The sequence below is a fragment of the Sceloporus undulatus genome, chromosome 2 (assembly GCF_019175285.1).
Source record: "Sceloporus undulatus isolate JIND9_A2432 ecotype Alabama chromosome 2, SceUnd_v1.1, whole genome shotgun sequence".
NCBI classification, from domain to species: domain Eukaryota; kingdom Metazoa; phylum Chordata; class Lepidosauria; order Squamata; family Phrynosomatidae; genus Sceloporus; species Sceloporus undulatus.
The window spans coordinates 8,815,269-8,833,936 of NC_056523.1; the positions used below are offsets into that span (position 1 = coordinate 8,815,269).

An 18,668-nucleotide genomic window follows, 5' to 3' on the forward strand; every position below is an offset into this window, starting at 1 on the left:
GAGTGAGCCAAGAATTGTAAAAAGAACACACTTTAGAAGATGGAAATCCAGAACATACTACAGAAATAATTCAGTTTGCGATTACTTTAACTGTCCTGGCTCAATGCTAGGGAATTCTGGGAACTATAATTTTGTGAGATATCAGAGTGCTCTGGTGCCAGAATAAATTACAAGTCCAGGATTCCCAAGCACTGAACCAAGGCAGTTAAAGCAATCTCAAACTGGATTATTTCTGCTGTGTATTTTGGACCTTAGAGGAGAGCCCAGTTCTTCTGAGTCCCCACTGAAACATGAATTCACTGGGTGACCTCCTGGATCCAGCCACACTCTTTGTTTCTCCACCTCATCTTCAATGGGGATGAAGTAGGGAGGATATAGAATGCCACTGCCTCACTAAAGGTGGGATGTAAGTCTAATTAGTAAAATCAATCCTTGGAGTGCCAGACTGCTGGGAAAAACAGTACCTACTTACAAAGCTTGGGTAACTTTCCATCAACTTTTATGGTTAGCCATCGATTTCCTCTTGTTACAAAGGAGTAGTGGAACAAACTCTTTTGGATAAAATCTATTTTATTGTTTTTTCCTCTGCAACTGCACTAAAATGACTACAAATAATCACATCTGCAGGGAAAACACCCTGTGCATTACATTTATGTAAAACTTTGTAAATAATCCCATAAACTGCATAATTTTTTAAAACAAACCTATGCATTAATACATACATCTATTTTAATACATCAGCTAAATGAATGCTACCTCTCCAGTAAAATTATCTGTACAGTTTCTTAATTGTATAGGGTCTCCCAAATCAAAGTAAGACCTTTTTCCATAGCATGGAACACTGAAATAATTCTTCTTTCTTTAAAAATTAGGAGTTTTACTCAGCTTTCTTGTGGGTCACCATTCTCGACTGAGTTAGGTTTGCACTCATCCTGGTGACTCATAAGGTGCAGAGGCTCATCTTCAAATTTTTGTACAGAGGATTGTTGCAATCCAGAGTGTGGACTTTCTCCTCTCTCAGAACTGTCCTTGAGAATGAAAATCTCCTCATGCTCACGATACTTGTACTTGCACAACTTTTCCCTCACTTTGATTTTCTGGTCTTTTTTAGGATGTGATCCCTCAGTGAAAGTTTTCCCACACTCAGGACGCATGTAGGATTCCTCTCCGCTGCGAATGCCATGACGTTGTATTAGATGTGATTGCCCAGCAATGCTTTCCCCATGCCTGGAATCTTTGTGGGGTTCCTCCCCATTGTCAGACATCCTTTGCAGAAGTGGGGCTGGTTTCTTTATATTATGGATCTTCACTTTATGTCTATAATATGCGGAATTCCACATGAATCTCTCCCCACATTCACAGCATTGATATGGTTTTGCTCCAGTATGGATGCGTTGATGTATTTTTAGGCTTGATGCTTGGTCATAGCTTTTCCCACACAGAGAACACATATGCTTTTCCCCCTGAGTCCTAGAGAGCTTTTTCACAAGGCCCTCTGGTTTATCTGTCTTGTGCTCCTTTCTGTGGTTTTCAAAAGAAGAACTGAACCTGAACTTCTTTCCACAATCAACACATTTATAGGGCTTCTTTCTGTTGTGGCTACGTTGATGTCTTATTAGGCATGACATATAATCAAAGCTTTTCCCACACTCAGAACAGAGAAGGGATTTCTTTCCATTATGCATCTTCTTTCTGTGACTATCAAATGATGAGCGCCACATGAAACTCTCTCCACAATCAGAGCAATGATGGGGCTTCTCTCCTGTGTGGACACGCTGATGTCTCAGTAACTGTGATGCCCATTCAAAACTTTTATCACATTTAGAGCATGTGTGGGCTTCCTTCTGCATAGTGGAAATCCTTTTCAAAAAGGGTTCTGATTTCTTTCTCTCATTATCTTCTGCATGAGATAAACCTGATGCGAAACTCTCCCGAAGACCAGCATGTTCATATGATTTCTCTTCAGTGTGTCTCTCTGGGTGTCTTAATATATATGTTGCCTGGATGATTTTTTTCTCCAACTCTAGAATGCCAGTTATCCTTTGCAAAACGGGAACCAATTTCTTCCCCTTATGGATTTCCTTTTTATGTAGGTCAAGAGATGTACTCCACGTGAATCTCTCCCCACAATCTGTGCACTGATAGGGTTTCTTTTCAGTATGACTACATTTGTGCCTTGCTAGGCGGGATGGCTTGCTGAAACTCTTACCACATTTGGAACATGTAAAGGATTTCTTATTGGACACTTCAGAGAGAGGAGTCAGTTTCTCCCCATAATGGAACTTCTTTTGGTGACCACTAAGTGATGAACTCCACATGAAACTTTCCCCACAGATGGTGCATTGATGGGGCTTCTCTCCAGTGTGGACGCGCTGGTGTTGTGATAGATTTGTTGCCTGGCTGAAGCTTCTCCCACACTTGGAACACATAAAGGGTTTCTTTGTCTTACTAGACACTTCAGAGAGAGGAGGAACCAGTTTCTTTCCATTATGGAACTTCTTTCTGTGAACATCAAGTGATATACTTGACATGAAACATGACCCACATTCTTTGCACTGATAGGATTTCTTTCGAGCGTGGCTGGATTGGTGAATTGTTAAGCGTGAGGCCCGGTCAAATTCTTTCCCACACTCTAAACACACATAATGCTTTATTTGAGAATCAAATATCCTTTTCAACATATATCCTTGTTTATTTTTTTCATGATTCTTTCTGTGCCTTTCAAGAGATAAACTTGATGTGCAACTCTCCCCACAATCAATACATTCATAGGGTCTTTCTCCAGTGTGAATACACTCATGATGACTTAGATGTGATAGAGTGTCAAAGCTTTTCCCACACTCTGAACATATATGAGTTTCCTCCTCTGTACTGGACATGTTTTGGAGAAGAGGCACTGGTATCTTTCCATTATGGATCTTCTTTTGATGTTCATCAAGTGACAAACTCAACGTGAATCTCTCTCCACAGTCAGTACATTCATAAGGCTTCTCTCCAATGTGGAGCTGCTGGTGACTTGTAAGTTTCCATAAGCTAGGGAAAGCTTTTCCACACTTAGAGCATGAATGTTTTTTCTTTTCTTTTAGGGTACTTATACATGAAAACGGAGCCTTAGCTGTTGTATTTCCGCTATGGATTTTTCTATGTCTATTATACGATGAACTCCATGTGAAACTTGCCCCACAATCAGAGCATTTAAAGGGCCTCTCTGCAGTGTGCGTTTCCTGAAGTTTTCTTGGCTCTGGCTCCTGGCAGAATTTTTTTCCATGTGCAGATTGTCCACTGTGTATTCTCTCATGTGCACCAAGATCCAATGCATTGTTGAAGCTTTCCTCACACACAGAGCATATATATACTGTCACTTCAGGAGGAGGCACAGATGACTTCTTTTCCACATGGTGCTTTTGATGTTTCACCAGCAATTTTGATGTCGGGAAACCTTCTCCACAGTTAGAACATATATACGGTTTCTTACCAGTGTGGACAATCTGATGCCTTCTAAGGTCTGTCTTGTCACGGAAATCCTTCCCACACTCCAAACATTTGTAGGGTTTCACAACCAATTTAGCTTTCTGGCATTTTTGAAGGGATACTGAGTCTTTTTGACACTGGGAACATATGTCCAACTTTTCCCTTTTGTGGGTTCTTTTATGCAGGCTAAGTGGTACATTATGAGTGAACGTCTTCCCACATGCAGAACAACAACTTTGTCTGATGTATAAATCTTGACTATCCAGAGTTTGGTTAGCTTTCATGCTGGCCCCTTTGCAAATACTGGCTCTATGCCCATCTTTCCTTGGGTAGAGTTCCTGCTGACTTTCTTCTCTTCTCCAGCTCTCAGTGGTTCCTTCCAGGTTACAAAACTGAGGCCCATTGTCATTGGTTATTTCTGGAGGCATCCCTTGTGATTGTATTTGTTTAGAAATTTCATGTGAATTTTCATGCACATTTCCACCATCTGTAGAAAATAATTCTCCAATTTAGAATTTGCCTGGCTCAAGCAAGTAAGCTTAACAGTACTAGCTATCAATTTAATTAGAAATAAATCAGGGGGGAAAACCCAGCATACATTATTTTGTACCAAGAACAAGTGAATTTTACAATCCACAAAAATCAAGCTGTTACTTCTGCACAGCTGCATCTATCTGGGGGAGGACAGTAGTGTGATCTGGGCTAAAGCCCTCCCAGCCGGGTATTCTGTCAAAGAGCAGGTTAGGGAAAGTGGGGGGGCTGCCTTGGTCCATAAAAGTAACATCACTTTGACCAGGAGACCTGTCCAGAAAACAGATCACATTGAGTGTATTTACCTGACCCTGAAGGCTAGGGACAGTCTGGGGATTCTGTTGGTTTACCGTCCACCCTGTTGCTTAACAGACTCCTTGGCTGAGCTGACACAGCTATTGGAGCTGGTGTTGGTGTCTCCCAGGCTTCTTGTCCTGGGGGACCTCAACATCCCCTTTGGGTTCAGCTTATTAGATCTGACAGGTGCAGCTCGGGAGTTCATGGATACCATGACTACCATGGGGCTGTCCCAATTAGTCTCAGGGACAACACACTCTGTGGGTAATACACTCGATGTGTTCTTTAGTACGGCTCAGGAACATCCATGGGCAGACGTAATTCATGGTCAAAGTAGGATTGAAGGCTATTACCCATACCCCCCTTGAGGGTGGAGGACCAATTAAATTGGTCCACCCTAAAAATCTGATGGAACTCAAAAGGTTACAGGAAGCTCTAGAGGGTTTTACAGCTGGGAATGATGGCAATTCTGTTGAAGCCTTGGTTGATACCTGGAATAACGACCTTACCAAGGCTATAGACATTATTACTCCAGAGCGTCCTTTCCAGCCCGCTTCAAATAAAAAACCATGTTATATGGACAATCTTCGTCAAATGAAGAGGACTCCGCAACAACTAGTGACGCTGGCAGAAACACTAACGTTTGTCTGACATGCCATAGAGACGATTTAGATTCCTATGGAGTGGCAACAGATACAGCAAAGAATTCTTTCTATGCTGCATGTATTGCATCTGCAGTCTCATCTAGCAGAGCTATTTAGGGTGGTTAAAGAGTTAACCCAATTGTCTCCCACCCTAAACTTACTGGAACCAACTAAAGCTTGCTGTGATGCTTTTAATGAATTTTTTGTGGACAAAATCTCTCAGATAAGGGCCAATCTGGATGCGGGCATTGTAACAGAAATAGAAAGAGGTGTCCAGTGACTTTGTGAACTATGTTAGACTGGATCATTTTGAGTTTGTAAATATCGATGAAGTGGACAAGATTCTTGGAAATGTTAGGAAGATGACATGCCCACTCAGTCCTTGCCCATCATGGTTGACCATCCAGGGAGGGAATACAACAAAAAACACTATTACAATCTATAATTAATGCATCCCTCAGGCAGGGAAGATTTCCATCGAAATTAAAGCAAGCAGTTGTTAGACTGCTTTTGCAAAAACCCTCCTTGGATCCCCTGGTGAGAAACCACTATAGTCCGTCTCCCTCTTACCATTCTTGGGCAAAGTAATCAGGAGGTCGGTTGCCTTCCAGCTCCAGGTTGTCTTGGATGAAGACTATTATCTAGACCTATTTCAAACCTGTTTCAGGATGGGATACGGAGTTGAGACGGCCACGGTCGCCTCAGTCGATGATCTCCGTCTGGGCATCGACAGGGGAAGTGTGACCCTGTTGGTGCTCTTGGACATCTCAGTGGCATTCAATACCATAGACCATGATATCCTTCTGGAATGCCTGAGGGAGTTGGACATTGGGGGCACTGTGCTCCAGTGGCTTCATTCCTACCACTCAGGCAGATTCCAGATGGTGATGCTGGGGACTACTGCTCTTCCAAGAGAGAGCTGACATCTGGCATCCCTCAGGGGGCCATTCTGGCCCCCCCTGCTGTTTAACATTTACATGAAGCCACTGGGTGAGATCATCCAGAGACATGGGGTGCGGTGTCCTCAGTACACTGAAGACACCCGCATTTATTTCTCTATGTCTCCGACTGCTGCAGTGACTAGCGATGGCATTTCTCCTGTGGATGCCTGCCTTGGGTCGGTAATGGGCTGGCCCTACACAATCTGCCCCACACATTCAGAATATCTGGGAAGTATTTATTGGAACATCACTATACTAGGTTAATAACTTCCCATAGGGCGTTTACTGCTGTGGTTCCAAAATTATGGAATAGCCTACCGGAAGAGATCTGTCTTATCGCTACCTTAGAGGCCTTTAAGAAGGCACTCAAAACGGATCTCTTCTGGCGGGCTTATCTACCAGAATCCATATAAAAGGTTATGACGATTGCTCACTCTTGACTATGGTTGTTGGCTATTTGATGAATTGCTATTTTAGAGAACTAATCGGAATGTTGGTTAATTTAGTATTGGTATTTTCTTGATTGTATTTGTATTATTGTATTGATGTAATCCTGCCTCGATCCATGGGAGAGGAGGGAAATATAAATAAACTTTTGAAAAAAATTCTGCTCTGATGGACTCTGCCAAAGACATAAAAGCTTTAAAGATTATACCATATATTCATTTATTATAACAGTCTGTCTCTGTAATTCTAAAGTTTAGAAACTTGAGCAGTGATGTGACCAAGGATTCCTTATTCCTTGTGAGAACAAATAATTTAACACATCCCTAGTCCTCACTGATCTATGGGCATGTTGAGCTGCAGTTCTGAAACCTGTATCATCAGTGATATATCAATACATTTTAATCTACTTTGCTTGAATATTAGAGCTGTAATAGGAAAGCACCAACAATTTGAACTGAGCCCAGAAATGAGAGCAAGTGGTTTAAGAACCAGTTACAGTGGTACCCCGGGTTACGAAAGTAATCCATTCCGCGGAGCCCTTCGTAACCCGAAATCTTTCGCAAGCCGAAATTGCCATAGGCGCTAGCGCTGGAAGCCGCGATTCCGTGTGAAAAAGCGCCGAAAAGCACCAAAAATTTTTTTCGTAACCCGAAACAGTTTTTTCTAATGGATTTTTTTTCGTAACCTGGAAATTTCGTACGGCGGTGATTTCGTATCCCGGGGTACCACTGTATATATGTGCTTGGAACTACCGTATATTCTGGCGTATAAGACGACTGGGCATATAAGATAACCCCCAACTTTAGAACTTAAAATAGAGTGTTTGGGATATACTCACCGTATAAGACTACACCTCTCTTCCATGATAAGTCAGAAAGGAGCTGAAGGCACACAACAACAGCAGCAGCGGCAGAGGAGAAAGAGGGGGATGAGAAAAAAGGAGAAGGAGAAAGAAGAAAAGGAGGAGAAAGAAGAAGAGGAAGAGGGAAAGAAGAAGCACAGGAAGAAGAGGAAGAAGAGGGGAAGAAGCGGAAGAGGTGGGGAAAGAATAAGAGTAAGAGGGGAAGAAAAAGTAGAGGAGGAGGAGGAGGAGAAGGAGGAGGAGAAAGAAGAAGAGGAAGAGAGGAAGAAAAAAAGGGGAGGAAAAGAAGAAAAAGAAGAGGGGAAGAGGAGGAGAAAGAGGAAGGGCCCAGCTAGCTGGCTGCCTTCTTCCGAGGCAGAGGAGCTGCGAGGCATGTCCTCTGCCTCAGAGAAGGACTTCCCGCCCCAGGCTCTCTTTAGGACCCAACCGGCTGGCTTGGCCTTCTGATAATGTCCCTAGAGTTGGAAGAGACCCCAAGGGCCATCGAGTCCAACCCCATTCTGCCATGCAGGAAATCACAATCAAAGCATCCCCGAGAGATGGCCATCAAGCCTCTGCTTAAAGACCTCCGAAGGAGACTCCACTACACTCCGAGGAAGGAGTGTGTTCCACTTTTGAAATAACAGTATACACAACATTATTTCACCCGCCTTGACAACTCCTCCCACCCTTCCTCTTGGTTCATCTACACAGTAGAATTAATGCAGTTTGACATCACTTTAAGAGCCACTGCTCCATCCTATTAGAATCCTAGGATTTGTAGTTTTATAAGGTCTTTTGTCTTCTCTGCCCAAAGAATGCCGGGGGGGGGGGCTGCTCCAAACTACAAATCCCAGGGATTCTGTATGGATGGAGCTGTGGCAGTTCAAGTGGCTCCTATTGGAATCCTAGGATTTGTACTTTTATAAAATGTATAAAAACTACAAATCCTATGCTTCTGTGTGGATGGAGCCATGACAATTAAAGTGGATGGCACATTCTACTTCTACAGTGTAGATACACCGTGAGAGGCATGTGAGAAAGCAAGCAAGCAAGCAGGAAGCCCGGAAAAAGCCTCCAGCCAGACTCCTACGGAGCAGCCTGGCTGGTTTCTCTGTGAGCCAAGAGGAGTTGCTTTTCTTTTTCTCTCCAGTTAGCCAAAGAAAAGAAACAAAGGTCCAAAACACACGGCAGCTTGAGAGCACTTTAACTGCCCTGGCCCAGTGCCAGGGAATCCTGGGAACTGGAGTTTATTGTGGCACCAGAGCTCTATGACAGAGAAGGTTCAATCTCTCACAAAACATTTCCCAGAATTCCCTAGCACTGAGCTAGAGCAGTTAAAGCAGTCTCAGATTGCATTATTGCTGCAGTGTGTTTTGGACTATAGTCTCCAGCATGGCAACAAAAAGCGGGTCCTTGCTTCTTCCTTCCCGACTGACTCGGGAGCTCTCTCTTTCTCCCAACAAGGCTTCATCCTTTGCAAGAGAAGGGAAGGTGAGGCAGAGCACGGGGAACCCTCTGCTCCTTCTCTTGAGAAGGACTGAGCCTCAGGAGGGAAGGTGAAAGACCTGCTGCCGCCAGGCCCCCCAGACCCCCCCCCCCCCGCTGCCCTTCCCCAGAGAGGAAAGCCACCACCGCCCCCTCACTTTCCCCCTGGGCGCCCGGGAAAAGGAGGACAGGAGGGGAAGGGAGGAAGCAAGGAAGAGAAGAAAAGGAAGAAATAGGGAAGGAAGGAGGGGAGAAGGAAGGAAAGGAAGGAAGAAAGGGGGAAAAGCAAAGGAGGGACGGAAAGGGAAAGTGATGGAGAAAGAGAGAGAAACCTAGGAAGGGAAGGGAGGAAAGGAAAGGAAAGGAAAGGTAGGAAGGAAGGAAGGAAGGAAGGAAGGAAGGAAGATGAAAGAAGAAAAGGTAGGAAGGAAAGGGGAGGAACAGAGGAGGATGCACTGCACGGCTCCGCTGCCTTCGGGAGAAGGCTTTGCCACCACGGGCTCTCTTTAGGACTCAGCCATATGGCTTGGCCTTCTCCCAAAGGCAGAGGACCTGCGTGGCATGTTCTCCGCCTCAGAGAATGCCAAGCCAGCTGGCTGGGTCCTAAAGAGAGCCCGTGGCAGCAAAGCCTTCTCCTGAAGGCAGAGGAGGTGCGCGGTGCATCCCCCCCCCGGGGGGGTTTGCCCCCGCAGGCTCTTTTTAAGCCCCCGCCATGTGGTCGGCCCCCCCCCCCCCCAGTGTACAAGATGACAAGACTGTCCTGGACTAAAAAGTAGTCTTATACACCGGAAAATACGGTAATATCTTAGATGTATTTTCTACAAAGCAGCCCTCCAAATATTGTAGGTACAGTGGTGCCTCGGGTTACGAAAGTAATTCGTTCCGCGGCCGCTTTCGTAACCCGAAAAGCCTTCGTAAGCCGAATTGCCATAGGCGCTAATGGGGAAAAGCCGCGATTCCGTGCGAAAAAGCCGAAAAAAGCACCAAAAGTTTTTTCGTAACCCGAAAAAACATTCGTAACCCGGAACAATAATTCCCTATGGGATTTTTTCGTATCCCGAAAATTTCGTAACCTGGGTATTTCGTATCCCGAGGTACCACTGTACTAGGTATGTAGACCAGGACTGCTGGGAGCTGTAGTCCAACATCATCCAGAGAACTGCATGAATCCCAGCCACTGCACAAACAGAAGAGTAGGCTGCTCCTAAACTGCCTTTCTTGATTAAACTTGCCTCTGTAAACACTGCTTTTGAAGTTCAGGCAGCAAAAATTCTCATCTATGCAGCCAAAATGGCACCACTCTGGAGACTTGGGGAATTCCAAAATTGGCAGTATTATTTTAAAAAATATACAGAGGCACTCCATGCTGCAATATTCTGTTGCAGGCTCCACTTGGCCTTAACCATTCCCACTTTAAGGCCATCAGATCTCTGGGTTCCAAGGAATCCTTACCGGACCAATCAGTATCAGAGAAGTCTGTATCTTCCTGTGTCTCAGATTCCCAAGATGGTGGTGATCTCTGTCCAGCATCTGACGAAGTTCCCTCCACCTCTGACAAATTTACAGATCCTTCCACTTGGGACTCGGTCATCTACAAGATCATCAAAACATTCAGTGTTAGCCAATTTTTATCTTGAGATATTTTATACAGAGCCTTGAAGTTTAGAGAGTAACATTTTTCAAAAAATCACTTATGCCACAGAGGCCAAAAGGTAGCTACTATTGCTCTTAAGGCAACTGATGTGGTGGGTTAGTAGCATTCCCACTCTGCCCTCCAATGGGCCTGGGACTGATACCGTATTTGTGGCCATTGAATGTTTCTTTTCTTACTGGAAACTTGCAATAGATTGGCAGCCAATATTACAAATTATAGCTTTGTGTAATGACCTTTCATTTCAGGAGAAATACTACTGCAAGTGGGTTGGGATGGCAAACTGGCCTCTCTTTAACCCATCAGGAACTGCACTGTCTCCTAAGGCTGGATGTATCACCATGAAGATGCCAGCAAATCTTTTCTGCACACAATACACCTCAGTCCTACAGAAACCATGACACCACACCAAGTAAATGTTTTCAGGCTGCTGAATGCAAGCATCCCCGAGGAAGGTATTTCAAATGCAGGTGCCATCACCAAATTATCCATGCAAACTATGATAAAAATGTGAGCTTTCAAGTCATTTCTGCCCTACAGCAACTCCAAGGCAAAACCTATCACAGGGTTTTCTTGGCAATATTTGCTCAGATGGATTTTTGCCTTCACCTCCTTCTGAGGCTGAGTGTGACTTGCTTTGGGTTTCCATGACCATGTAAGAATTCAAACCCTAGTCTGCAGAGTCCTATTGCAATGTTGTCAACACTACACCACACTGGCTCTCTTAAGAAATAGTGGGCAACTAAATTCTATACAGCAGTAGTTCCCAAATTTTGGTCCTCTATGGGGTTGTTTACTTTTTGGACTTCATTTCCCAGAAGCCCTAGCTAGCTTGGCCAACAATAAACCACTATAGGAGCTGAAGTCCAAAACACCTAGGATGTTTGGGAACCATTACTCTAGGATTGAATTCCGTTGCTCACTACTATATACTATACTTTGCATCAGATTACGGTCTGTACCTAAAATGGACTGAGGATGATGTTCCTTCCTACCTGTTCTTCCTTCACCACAAGCCTCCACTTCAGCACAAAATCCTCAGCTAGGGAAACTGCTTGTGCGCTGCTCTCCAGGTTATGCTTCTTGACCCAGCTCTGGATTTCCGGTGGCAGAACAGTCAGGAACTGTTCCAAGATCAGCAGTTCCAGGATCTGCTCCTTGGAGTTTCTCTCAGCCTTCAACCACCGACGGCAAAGCTCCTGGAGCTGGTTGTAGGCTTCTCGAGGCCCTTTGGCATCCTCATAGCAGAAACGCCTGAAGTACTGGCGGTTCTTTTCTTGGTTCAGGACATCTCCTTGCAAGATGGCTGCCTTCACTTTCCCATAATCCTCTCTTTCTTCATCCTCCAGGCTGCTGAACACCAGTTCAGCTTCTCCTTTGAGAGTCGGCAGGAGTCGGGCTGCCCATTCTTCCTCGGGCCATTGATAGGCTCTGGCTACTTGCTCAAAGGAGGCCAGGAAGGCCGGAGTGTCATCCCAGGGGGCCGGCTCTTTGGGAAAAGGGGGGACTCTTCGCACTGAAGGAGAAACATCCACTGTACTTAAGAACTCCTGCCACTGAGTTTCCCAGAGTTGGGCTGTGGGCTCTTCCACTTCCTCCTTCACTATAGGACTATCTCCGAAGTATTTGATGGTTTCCTCAGTACTCCAAGAGTGCACTGATGTGGGGGTTTGACTACCTCCTTCTGCATCTTGTGGTTGTCCCGGCAGCATGCCTAAAAACATACGTTCCAGTTAGGTTTGTCCATATCGCACAGGATCTTTATCCTAGACTAATTTTTCAAAACCAGAAGTGGACTTCAAGTCACCTTATTTTGTGAGGATTTTTGACAGTATTTGAGGTCCCCAGAGCATCTCCAGGAGCAGGAAATTTATCCAGACTTGGTGCGCTTGCCTATCCCAGTATAACAGTACTGAACTATAAGCAGACCTCAGTTTCACATACCTCATGAATGTGAGACTCCTTTTAATGTCTTTTTACACCTCCAACCCTTCCCTTTTGTCCCCATCCTCTGTCTAGCTGGGCATTTTTAATAGCATTGGCATTTGGAAAGGAAGGTGGGAGAAACACCGACTTTTGGTGATGGATCGCAGCACCTTGTCTGCAGTAAACAAGGCAATAAATAAAGCTTCAGCTCGCAAAGATATGTTTTCTATCCCTACTGTTTCCATCTTATTTCTGCTTCAGGTACCAAATTTTCTGTTAAAGAAGAATGTCCTGGTATACATCCATTTTGTTAGCTGAGGAATACTTGTAGCATTACTGAGCTACATAGACAAATAGACCAAATAAAAAAGCTTCTTTTTTTTGTATTTTACATTTTTTTTACATTTAAGATACAGTGGCCCCTTCTCATCCGCTGGTTTTTGGTTCCAGAATCTGTGGACACTCCAGTCCCATTATGTACAATGGTACAATAAAATACAGTAGTGTCCTTTAAATAAAATATAAATATTTGGAATTAATACTTTTAAAAAATATGTCAAAACTGGGGATGCTTGAATCTGTGGATATACATAGGGCCGACTTTACCACCTTAATTCCTAGGATCTCAATGTAATAGATATGGGTCTCTCCTTCCTATCATCCTTTCAGAAACCTGCTGGAGTAGGCACAGTGGGGAGAGGAGAAGACCCAGGCAACCTAAAAAGAGATTCCAGCTCAACATTAGGAGGAACTTCCTGACAGTAAGGGCTGTTCGACAGTGGAACACACTCCCTCCGAGAGTGGGGGAGTCTCCTTCCTAGGAGGTTTTTAAACAAAGGCTGGGTGGCCATCTGTCGGGGATGATTTGATTGAGAATTCCTGCATGGCAGAATGGGGTTGGACTGGATGGCTCTTGTGGCCTCTTCCAACTCTATGATTCTATGATGTGCACTGCAGAAATAATCTGGTTTGACACCACTTTCAATGCCATGGCTGAATGCTATGGAATTCTAGTATTGGGAGTTTGTTGAGGCACCAGAGCTCTCTGACAGAAAAGGCTCAATATTTTACAGAACTACAAATCCCATAATTCCACTGAATTGAGCCAAGGCAGTTAAAGTGCTGTCAAACTGCATCAGTTCTGCAGTGCAGGTACAGCCCCAGTTGAACATCAACATTTATTTTTAAATTTAATGTACAGTATATGCTACGTTTCTCTGACTGTAAGGCCGAAAGCAGCTTACGAAGCCTAAAAATAAGCTAAGCTCAAAAAATGTGATAACAAAAAAAGTTAACACACTACAATTGTCCTTCCATATTCACGGATCCTTTTTCCATGGATTCAACCATCCACAGATTGAAAACATTTTAAAAATATATAAGAACAAACCTTGATTCTTTATCATTTTATATATGGGACACCATTTTACTATGCCATTGTATTTAATGGGACTTGAGCATCCATAGATTTTGGTATCCATTGTGACCCTGGAACAAAACCACAGCAGATACCCAGGGCCCACTGTATTAAACAGACAACACATTAAAACCATAATCAAATTTAAAAATTATAAAAATCATTTTTAAAGTAACAATAATGTTAAATTACCTAGCTCTTTCAGCAGTATGACCAATACAGAACCATGGAGAACTTGGAAATGTTACTCTGTAGCACTACAATTCCTGCTGGCTTCAATATTCTGGGATTTATGGTTCCCTCAAAATAATTTTTCCAAGCCAGATTCTGATGTTGCCCAAAATCAACAGGTAAAGCTTTTACCATCAGCAAATATCCATGGGGAGAAAACATTACCTGTCAGTGTTTGGTCTGTTGTGCAGTTGGTCACACCATCCGGTGCCCTACAAAGCGTCTGTATGACTGGTGTTGGGATTCCAGCCTTTTCATGCGGCAGAACCTCCCTAACTGGTACACTAGCAAGAGTGGAAAGCTGCTTGTTTTCTTTCATCATCTGGACAGTTAGGATAGACAAAAATGTAAAATGATTAAATATAAATTAATTTATTGAGGTGAGAGCAGGAGCATAGTGAGACAAATTGCACTCTGAAGGGCAGAAAAGTTTGCACATTGATCACGGGGGAATCGAGGGAGAAACATTCTCATAGGCGGTAGCAGAGGAGGAAAACCCCAATTTTGAATAGCAAATTACATGGTGAATCTTCCAAAAAAGCAAATCGATTTAAAATACATTATTTTTCCATCTGTAGAACAATCCAGTGTAACTAATAGTAACTAGAAAACAAATGCATAGTGCATAAGTCATCCTACTGGCTTGATCTGAATTAGGTACAAGTTGAGTCTCCCCTATCCAAAATGCCTTTTCATATCAGCTCTCCTTGGGATAGCGGCCTCAGGACCCAACAAACACGCAATGGAACAGCGTTTCTTGATCAGGAAGCCGTTTATTTTGCAAAGCCAGATAGTAATGCCTATGTGGGCCTCAGGGACCCTTTGTTTCAGCAATAGCAGCTTCATTTATATACCGCTTCATACCACCTAAGCAGCCTCTAAGCGGTTTACAACTGTAAGCTAATTTCCCCCAACAGGCTGGATACTCTTTTTAGCAAGCTTGGAAGGATATAGGCCTGAGTCAAGCCTGAGCCCCTGGCTAATACAGTCCTCCCTCCATTCTCGCAGTCTCTGGACTCATGTCCCTTGCTTATGCACAAGGGATGAACAGATGGAGAATGAATGGGGTGCACGCCCATGGTGCACACCTGTGCACCTCCATGCCTATATTCATGCCAATGGGACTTGAATATACGCAAAACTCCGTTTTCATGAGGGGGTCTGGACTGGATCACCGCGAAAAAAGAGGGGCGACTGTATTGAACTCACAACTTTATGGCTTGTGAGTGAGTGGCTGCAGTACAGGCATTTAACCACTGCGCCACCAGTGGTGTTTTTATACATTAGCCTTTATCAATACATTAGGTTTTGCATGTCTAAGACCACTGATTGGTTAAATGCCAGCCCCACCTCCGGTACCTCTTATCCAAATTATGTTCTTATTCTTTTACTTGGCACGCATTGAGCTGCTTCAATACCCTAAGTTTGTACCTTGTACAAAGCTTGCTGTTTTTGACTTGTCTAAACCACATCCTTGCTCTTGGCTTGTCGCAACAGGTCACTTTCTATTTCTGTGACCACCAGGCTTGTAGTTCGCAGGCTTGCTTGTAAATTGTTTGAGTAAGATTGCCTGACAAAGAGGCACCAGTGTGCACGCTGTGCTTGCTTTAGGACAATGGCTATCTTGGATGCTACTTTTCTTCTCTCACAGCCCGAAACAAAGAGTGCATTTTGGGATACCTGTATTATATATGCATTCAGCTGCACACATTATCACTTCCACCCACCGCTCTGACCACATCTCTCCTGTGTTGGCATCCCTTCACTGGCTCCCTCTCCCCTTCCATATTCAGTATAAGCTCCTGCTGTCAACGTTTAAAGCCCTCCATGGGCTGCCCCCCCTTATTTATCAGACCTTCTTTCTCCTCACCTTTCCACTCGGGCCCTCCGTTCTGGTAGTCAAGGTCTGCTGTCTCAGCCCAGGATTTCCTCTGCCCCATCCCAGATTTGCCCCTTTTCACTCGCTGCCCCTCACTCCTGGAACCTTCTTCCCCCACAAGCAAGAGCCATCACTTCTTTAACCAGCTTCAAAACGGAGTTGAAAACCATCCTGTTCAGAGAAGCCTTCCCAGGCATTGCATAATTGTCGCTTACTATTTGATGTTCTTTTGGTGCCTGTTTATCGAACCATTTCCTGTATTGCTATGTACTGTATATGTATTATCCTACTTGAGAGTATGTATTTTCCCTGGAAGAAGATTAACCATCCATTTTGAAGCCAAGCCCTCCCTCCAGTCCATCTGCCTTGGTCCAGGCCTCTGAGGTAGAGAGGAACTGCTGGACCTCATCCCCTTTCCCTCCACCACTCCCTTCTCCTTCTGTGTCATGTCTTTTTAGATTGTAAGCCTGAGGGCAGGGAACCGTCTAACTAAAAAGATTGCATGCACAGTGCTGTGTAAATTTACAGCGCTTCATAAATAAAGGTTAATAATAATAATCTTGGAGATGGGAACCAAGATTAAACATGACAGTTGCTTATCTTTCATATACACCTCATGCATGTAGCCTGAAGGTAATGTTATGCAATATTTTAAATCATTTTTGTGCATGAAACAAAGTTTGTGTACCCTGAACTATTAGAAAGCAAAGCCACCCACAAAAAGGGTTTCGGATTTTGGAGTATTTTGGAAATCTAGATAAGGGAGACTCAACGTATTTGTAAAGTCTGCATGGAATTCCTCCAAATACATTATTTCCCAAAGCCAAGATTACCGAGGGTCCATCTACACTGAAGAAATAACACCACTTTAAGTGCTGTTCCTCCATCCTATGGAATCCTGAGAGTTGTAGTTTTACAAGGCCTTTGGCCCTCTTTGCTCACAAAACTACAATGCCAGGATTCTGTAGGATGGAGCCCTGGCAGTTAATTAAAGTGGTGTCACACTGCGTTATTTCTACAGTACAGATGCACCCTGATGAAGTTTCCTCAGATGAAGTAGTCAACACTTGCATGGCGCCAGCTGAGAGAACCAACCTACAGCCAATTAGTCTCAGTGAAGTGAAAAACACTTTATTGCAGACATTGGAAGGGAAGTTTCCAGCATGGCGTTTAGGTCAGATCTCAGAGGTTCCAGCTACGACTGTAATAAAAAAGTGCAACTACAATAACTCCACACACAAACCCAACTACAGCCACCCCTCTGCAATGCAGTTTGAGGCCACTTTAGGTGCTGTAGCTCCATCTTTCCCAGTTACTACCTCTGAAATGGAGCCAGCAGGACTTAGTAATCCTTGGGGGTCTCCCATCCAAGGGCTGGCCCTGCTTAGCTTCTGGACCAGATCTGGTGCCTTTGAGGTCAATTTAGGCTGCCAAGTCACATTTAGGGGCTCAGGAAAAGCTCCCACACCCCCAAGAAACCCCCACAAAATGGCTAGGATCTCAGGAAGCAGCCCAAAAGGGATTGGATAGGAATCATGCAAGAATGCAATGACTACTAAAAATCACAATGTGAAGACTACTAAAAACCAGAGGCAAGGGCATAGAAGCCTTCAGAAAGAGAAAGCAAACGCCCCACACTTTCTTAAGGAAAGGAGTGTAAGAACTGCTAAGAATCACAGAGAAGGGAAATCAGGACATAAAAGCTGCTCAGAACCAGAGAGAATGAGAGCCACAAAGAACAAATGCAGGAAGAAAAACCACAGCATTCACAAATATAATGAATCACAGAGAAGATTCCTGTGAACCACCAGCCTCTCCTCGGTCTCCCCTCCAGGGGCCATCCAGGGCTGGCCCTGCTTAGCTTCCCGGACCAGAAGGGGGACTGGGCTGCAGCCATTTGGTGCCTCTAGGGCTGGAATGCTGAACGGGGCCGAAGAGGTTCCTGGGAGGAGCGTGGCACAACATGGCTGCCCTCGGAAGAGCGGGAAGAACAGAGAGCGAACAAAGGCACTGAGAGAGAGGAGCTCCGGGGAGGACTTCGAGGGCAAGCCCCGTCCCTCCCTCCCTGGAGGCTGCTCTTCGGACTAGGAAAGGGTCGCCCTCAGCCTTAAGGAACGCCAGGTTATTTCCCCCTCGAGGCTCACCTGCTCCTCCGCCATCATCGCGGCCACGTCCGTCCTTCCTCCGCTCCTCTCTACTGCCTTCTCCAGGGGGCGGCGGGAATCAAGGATTCAAATAGGGACACAGGAAGGACGTCACCGGAAGGTGGGCGCTTTGACTTCCGGCCTCCTCTCTTTAGGTTCCAACTCTATGGCCTTTTATCAATCTATCTATCTAGTGGCACACACACACACACATATATATATGTGTGTGTATATTTAAAAAGGCCATAGCCCTTTTAAAATTATATAAATACAGATATAGATATAAAGGCTATGGAGTTTTAAATTATATATATATATATATATATAGAGAGAGAGAGAGAGAGAGACAGAGAGAGACCAAAGTTTCAAATATCTATAAGACATAGTGTTTCAAATTTATAGGCCAAAATTTTAAATTAGAGAGAGAGAGAGAGAGGCCATAGAGTTTTAAATCACACACACACACACACATATATATATATATAGGCCAAAGCTTTAATATATATATATATATGCCAAAGTTTTAAATTATATACGTGTGCATGTTTGTGTGTGTGAAAGTTCTAAATTATACACACACACACACACACACCGTTTTAAATAAGAGAGGGAGGAGCCATAGAGTTAAATTATATGCCTACTTTAAAACTGGCTTTTTAAATATACGGATTTAAAAGGCCATAGAGTATAGGAGTGTGTGTGTAAATTTAAAAGGACTCACAGCTGTGCCTTTTAGAGTCCAGCTGCAGCAAGCTATTTC

At 44.2% G+C, this 18,668-nt stretch overlaps 1 protein-coding gene across 3 annotated transcripts; it reads right to left on the reverse strand.

The window, feature by feature from the left end:
- Nucleotides 1-552: 552 nt before the first annotated feature.
- On the reverse strand, nt 553-18,001 carry LOC121921801 (zinc finger protein 287-like). 3 transcript variants are annotated; one of them, XM_042450354.1, is made up of 5 exons: nt 17,909-18,001; nt 14,051-14,207; nt 11,307-12,025; nt 10,113-10,251; nt 553-3,958 (listed from the first exon to the last, which is right to left on the reverse strand). In XM_042450354.1, the coding sequence occupies exons 1-5, from the start codon at nt 17,924-17,926 to the stop codon at nt 882-884; spliced, it is 4,110 nt and encodes a 1,369-aa protein (XP_042306288.1). In that variant the 5' UTR covers nt 17,927-18,001; the 3' UTR covers nt 553-881. The 3 variants fall into 3 exon arrangements, with proteins under 3 accessions (XP_042306288.1, XP_042306287.1, XP_042306289.1); XM_042450353.1 differs by lacking the exon at nt 17,909-18,001 and adding an exon at nt 17,551-17,679; XM_042450355.1 differs by lacking the exon at nt 17,909-18,001 and adding an exon at nt 15,756-15,807.
- Between the last annotated feature and the right edge of the window lie 667 nt (nt 18,002-18,668).

Bases quoted from the DNA above. Each gene is read 5' to 3' on its own strand.
- LOC121921801 (XM_042450353.1), bottom strand. From the start codon at position 17,661: ATGGCTGCAGCCCAGTCCCCCTTCTGGTCCGGGAAGCTAAGCAGGGCC. The intron at 14,208-17,550 runs GTGATTCATTAT...CTAACTGTCCAG, and splicing joins GGTTCACAGGAATCTTCTCT to ATGATGAAAGAAAACAAGCA. The intron at 12,026-14,050 runs GTAATGTTTTCT...GTATGTTTTTAG, and splicing joins AACAGACCAAACACTGACAG to GCATGCTGCCGGGACAACCA.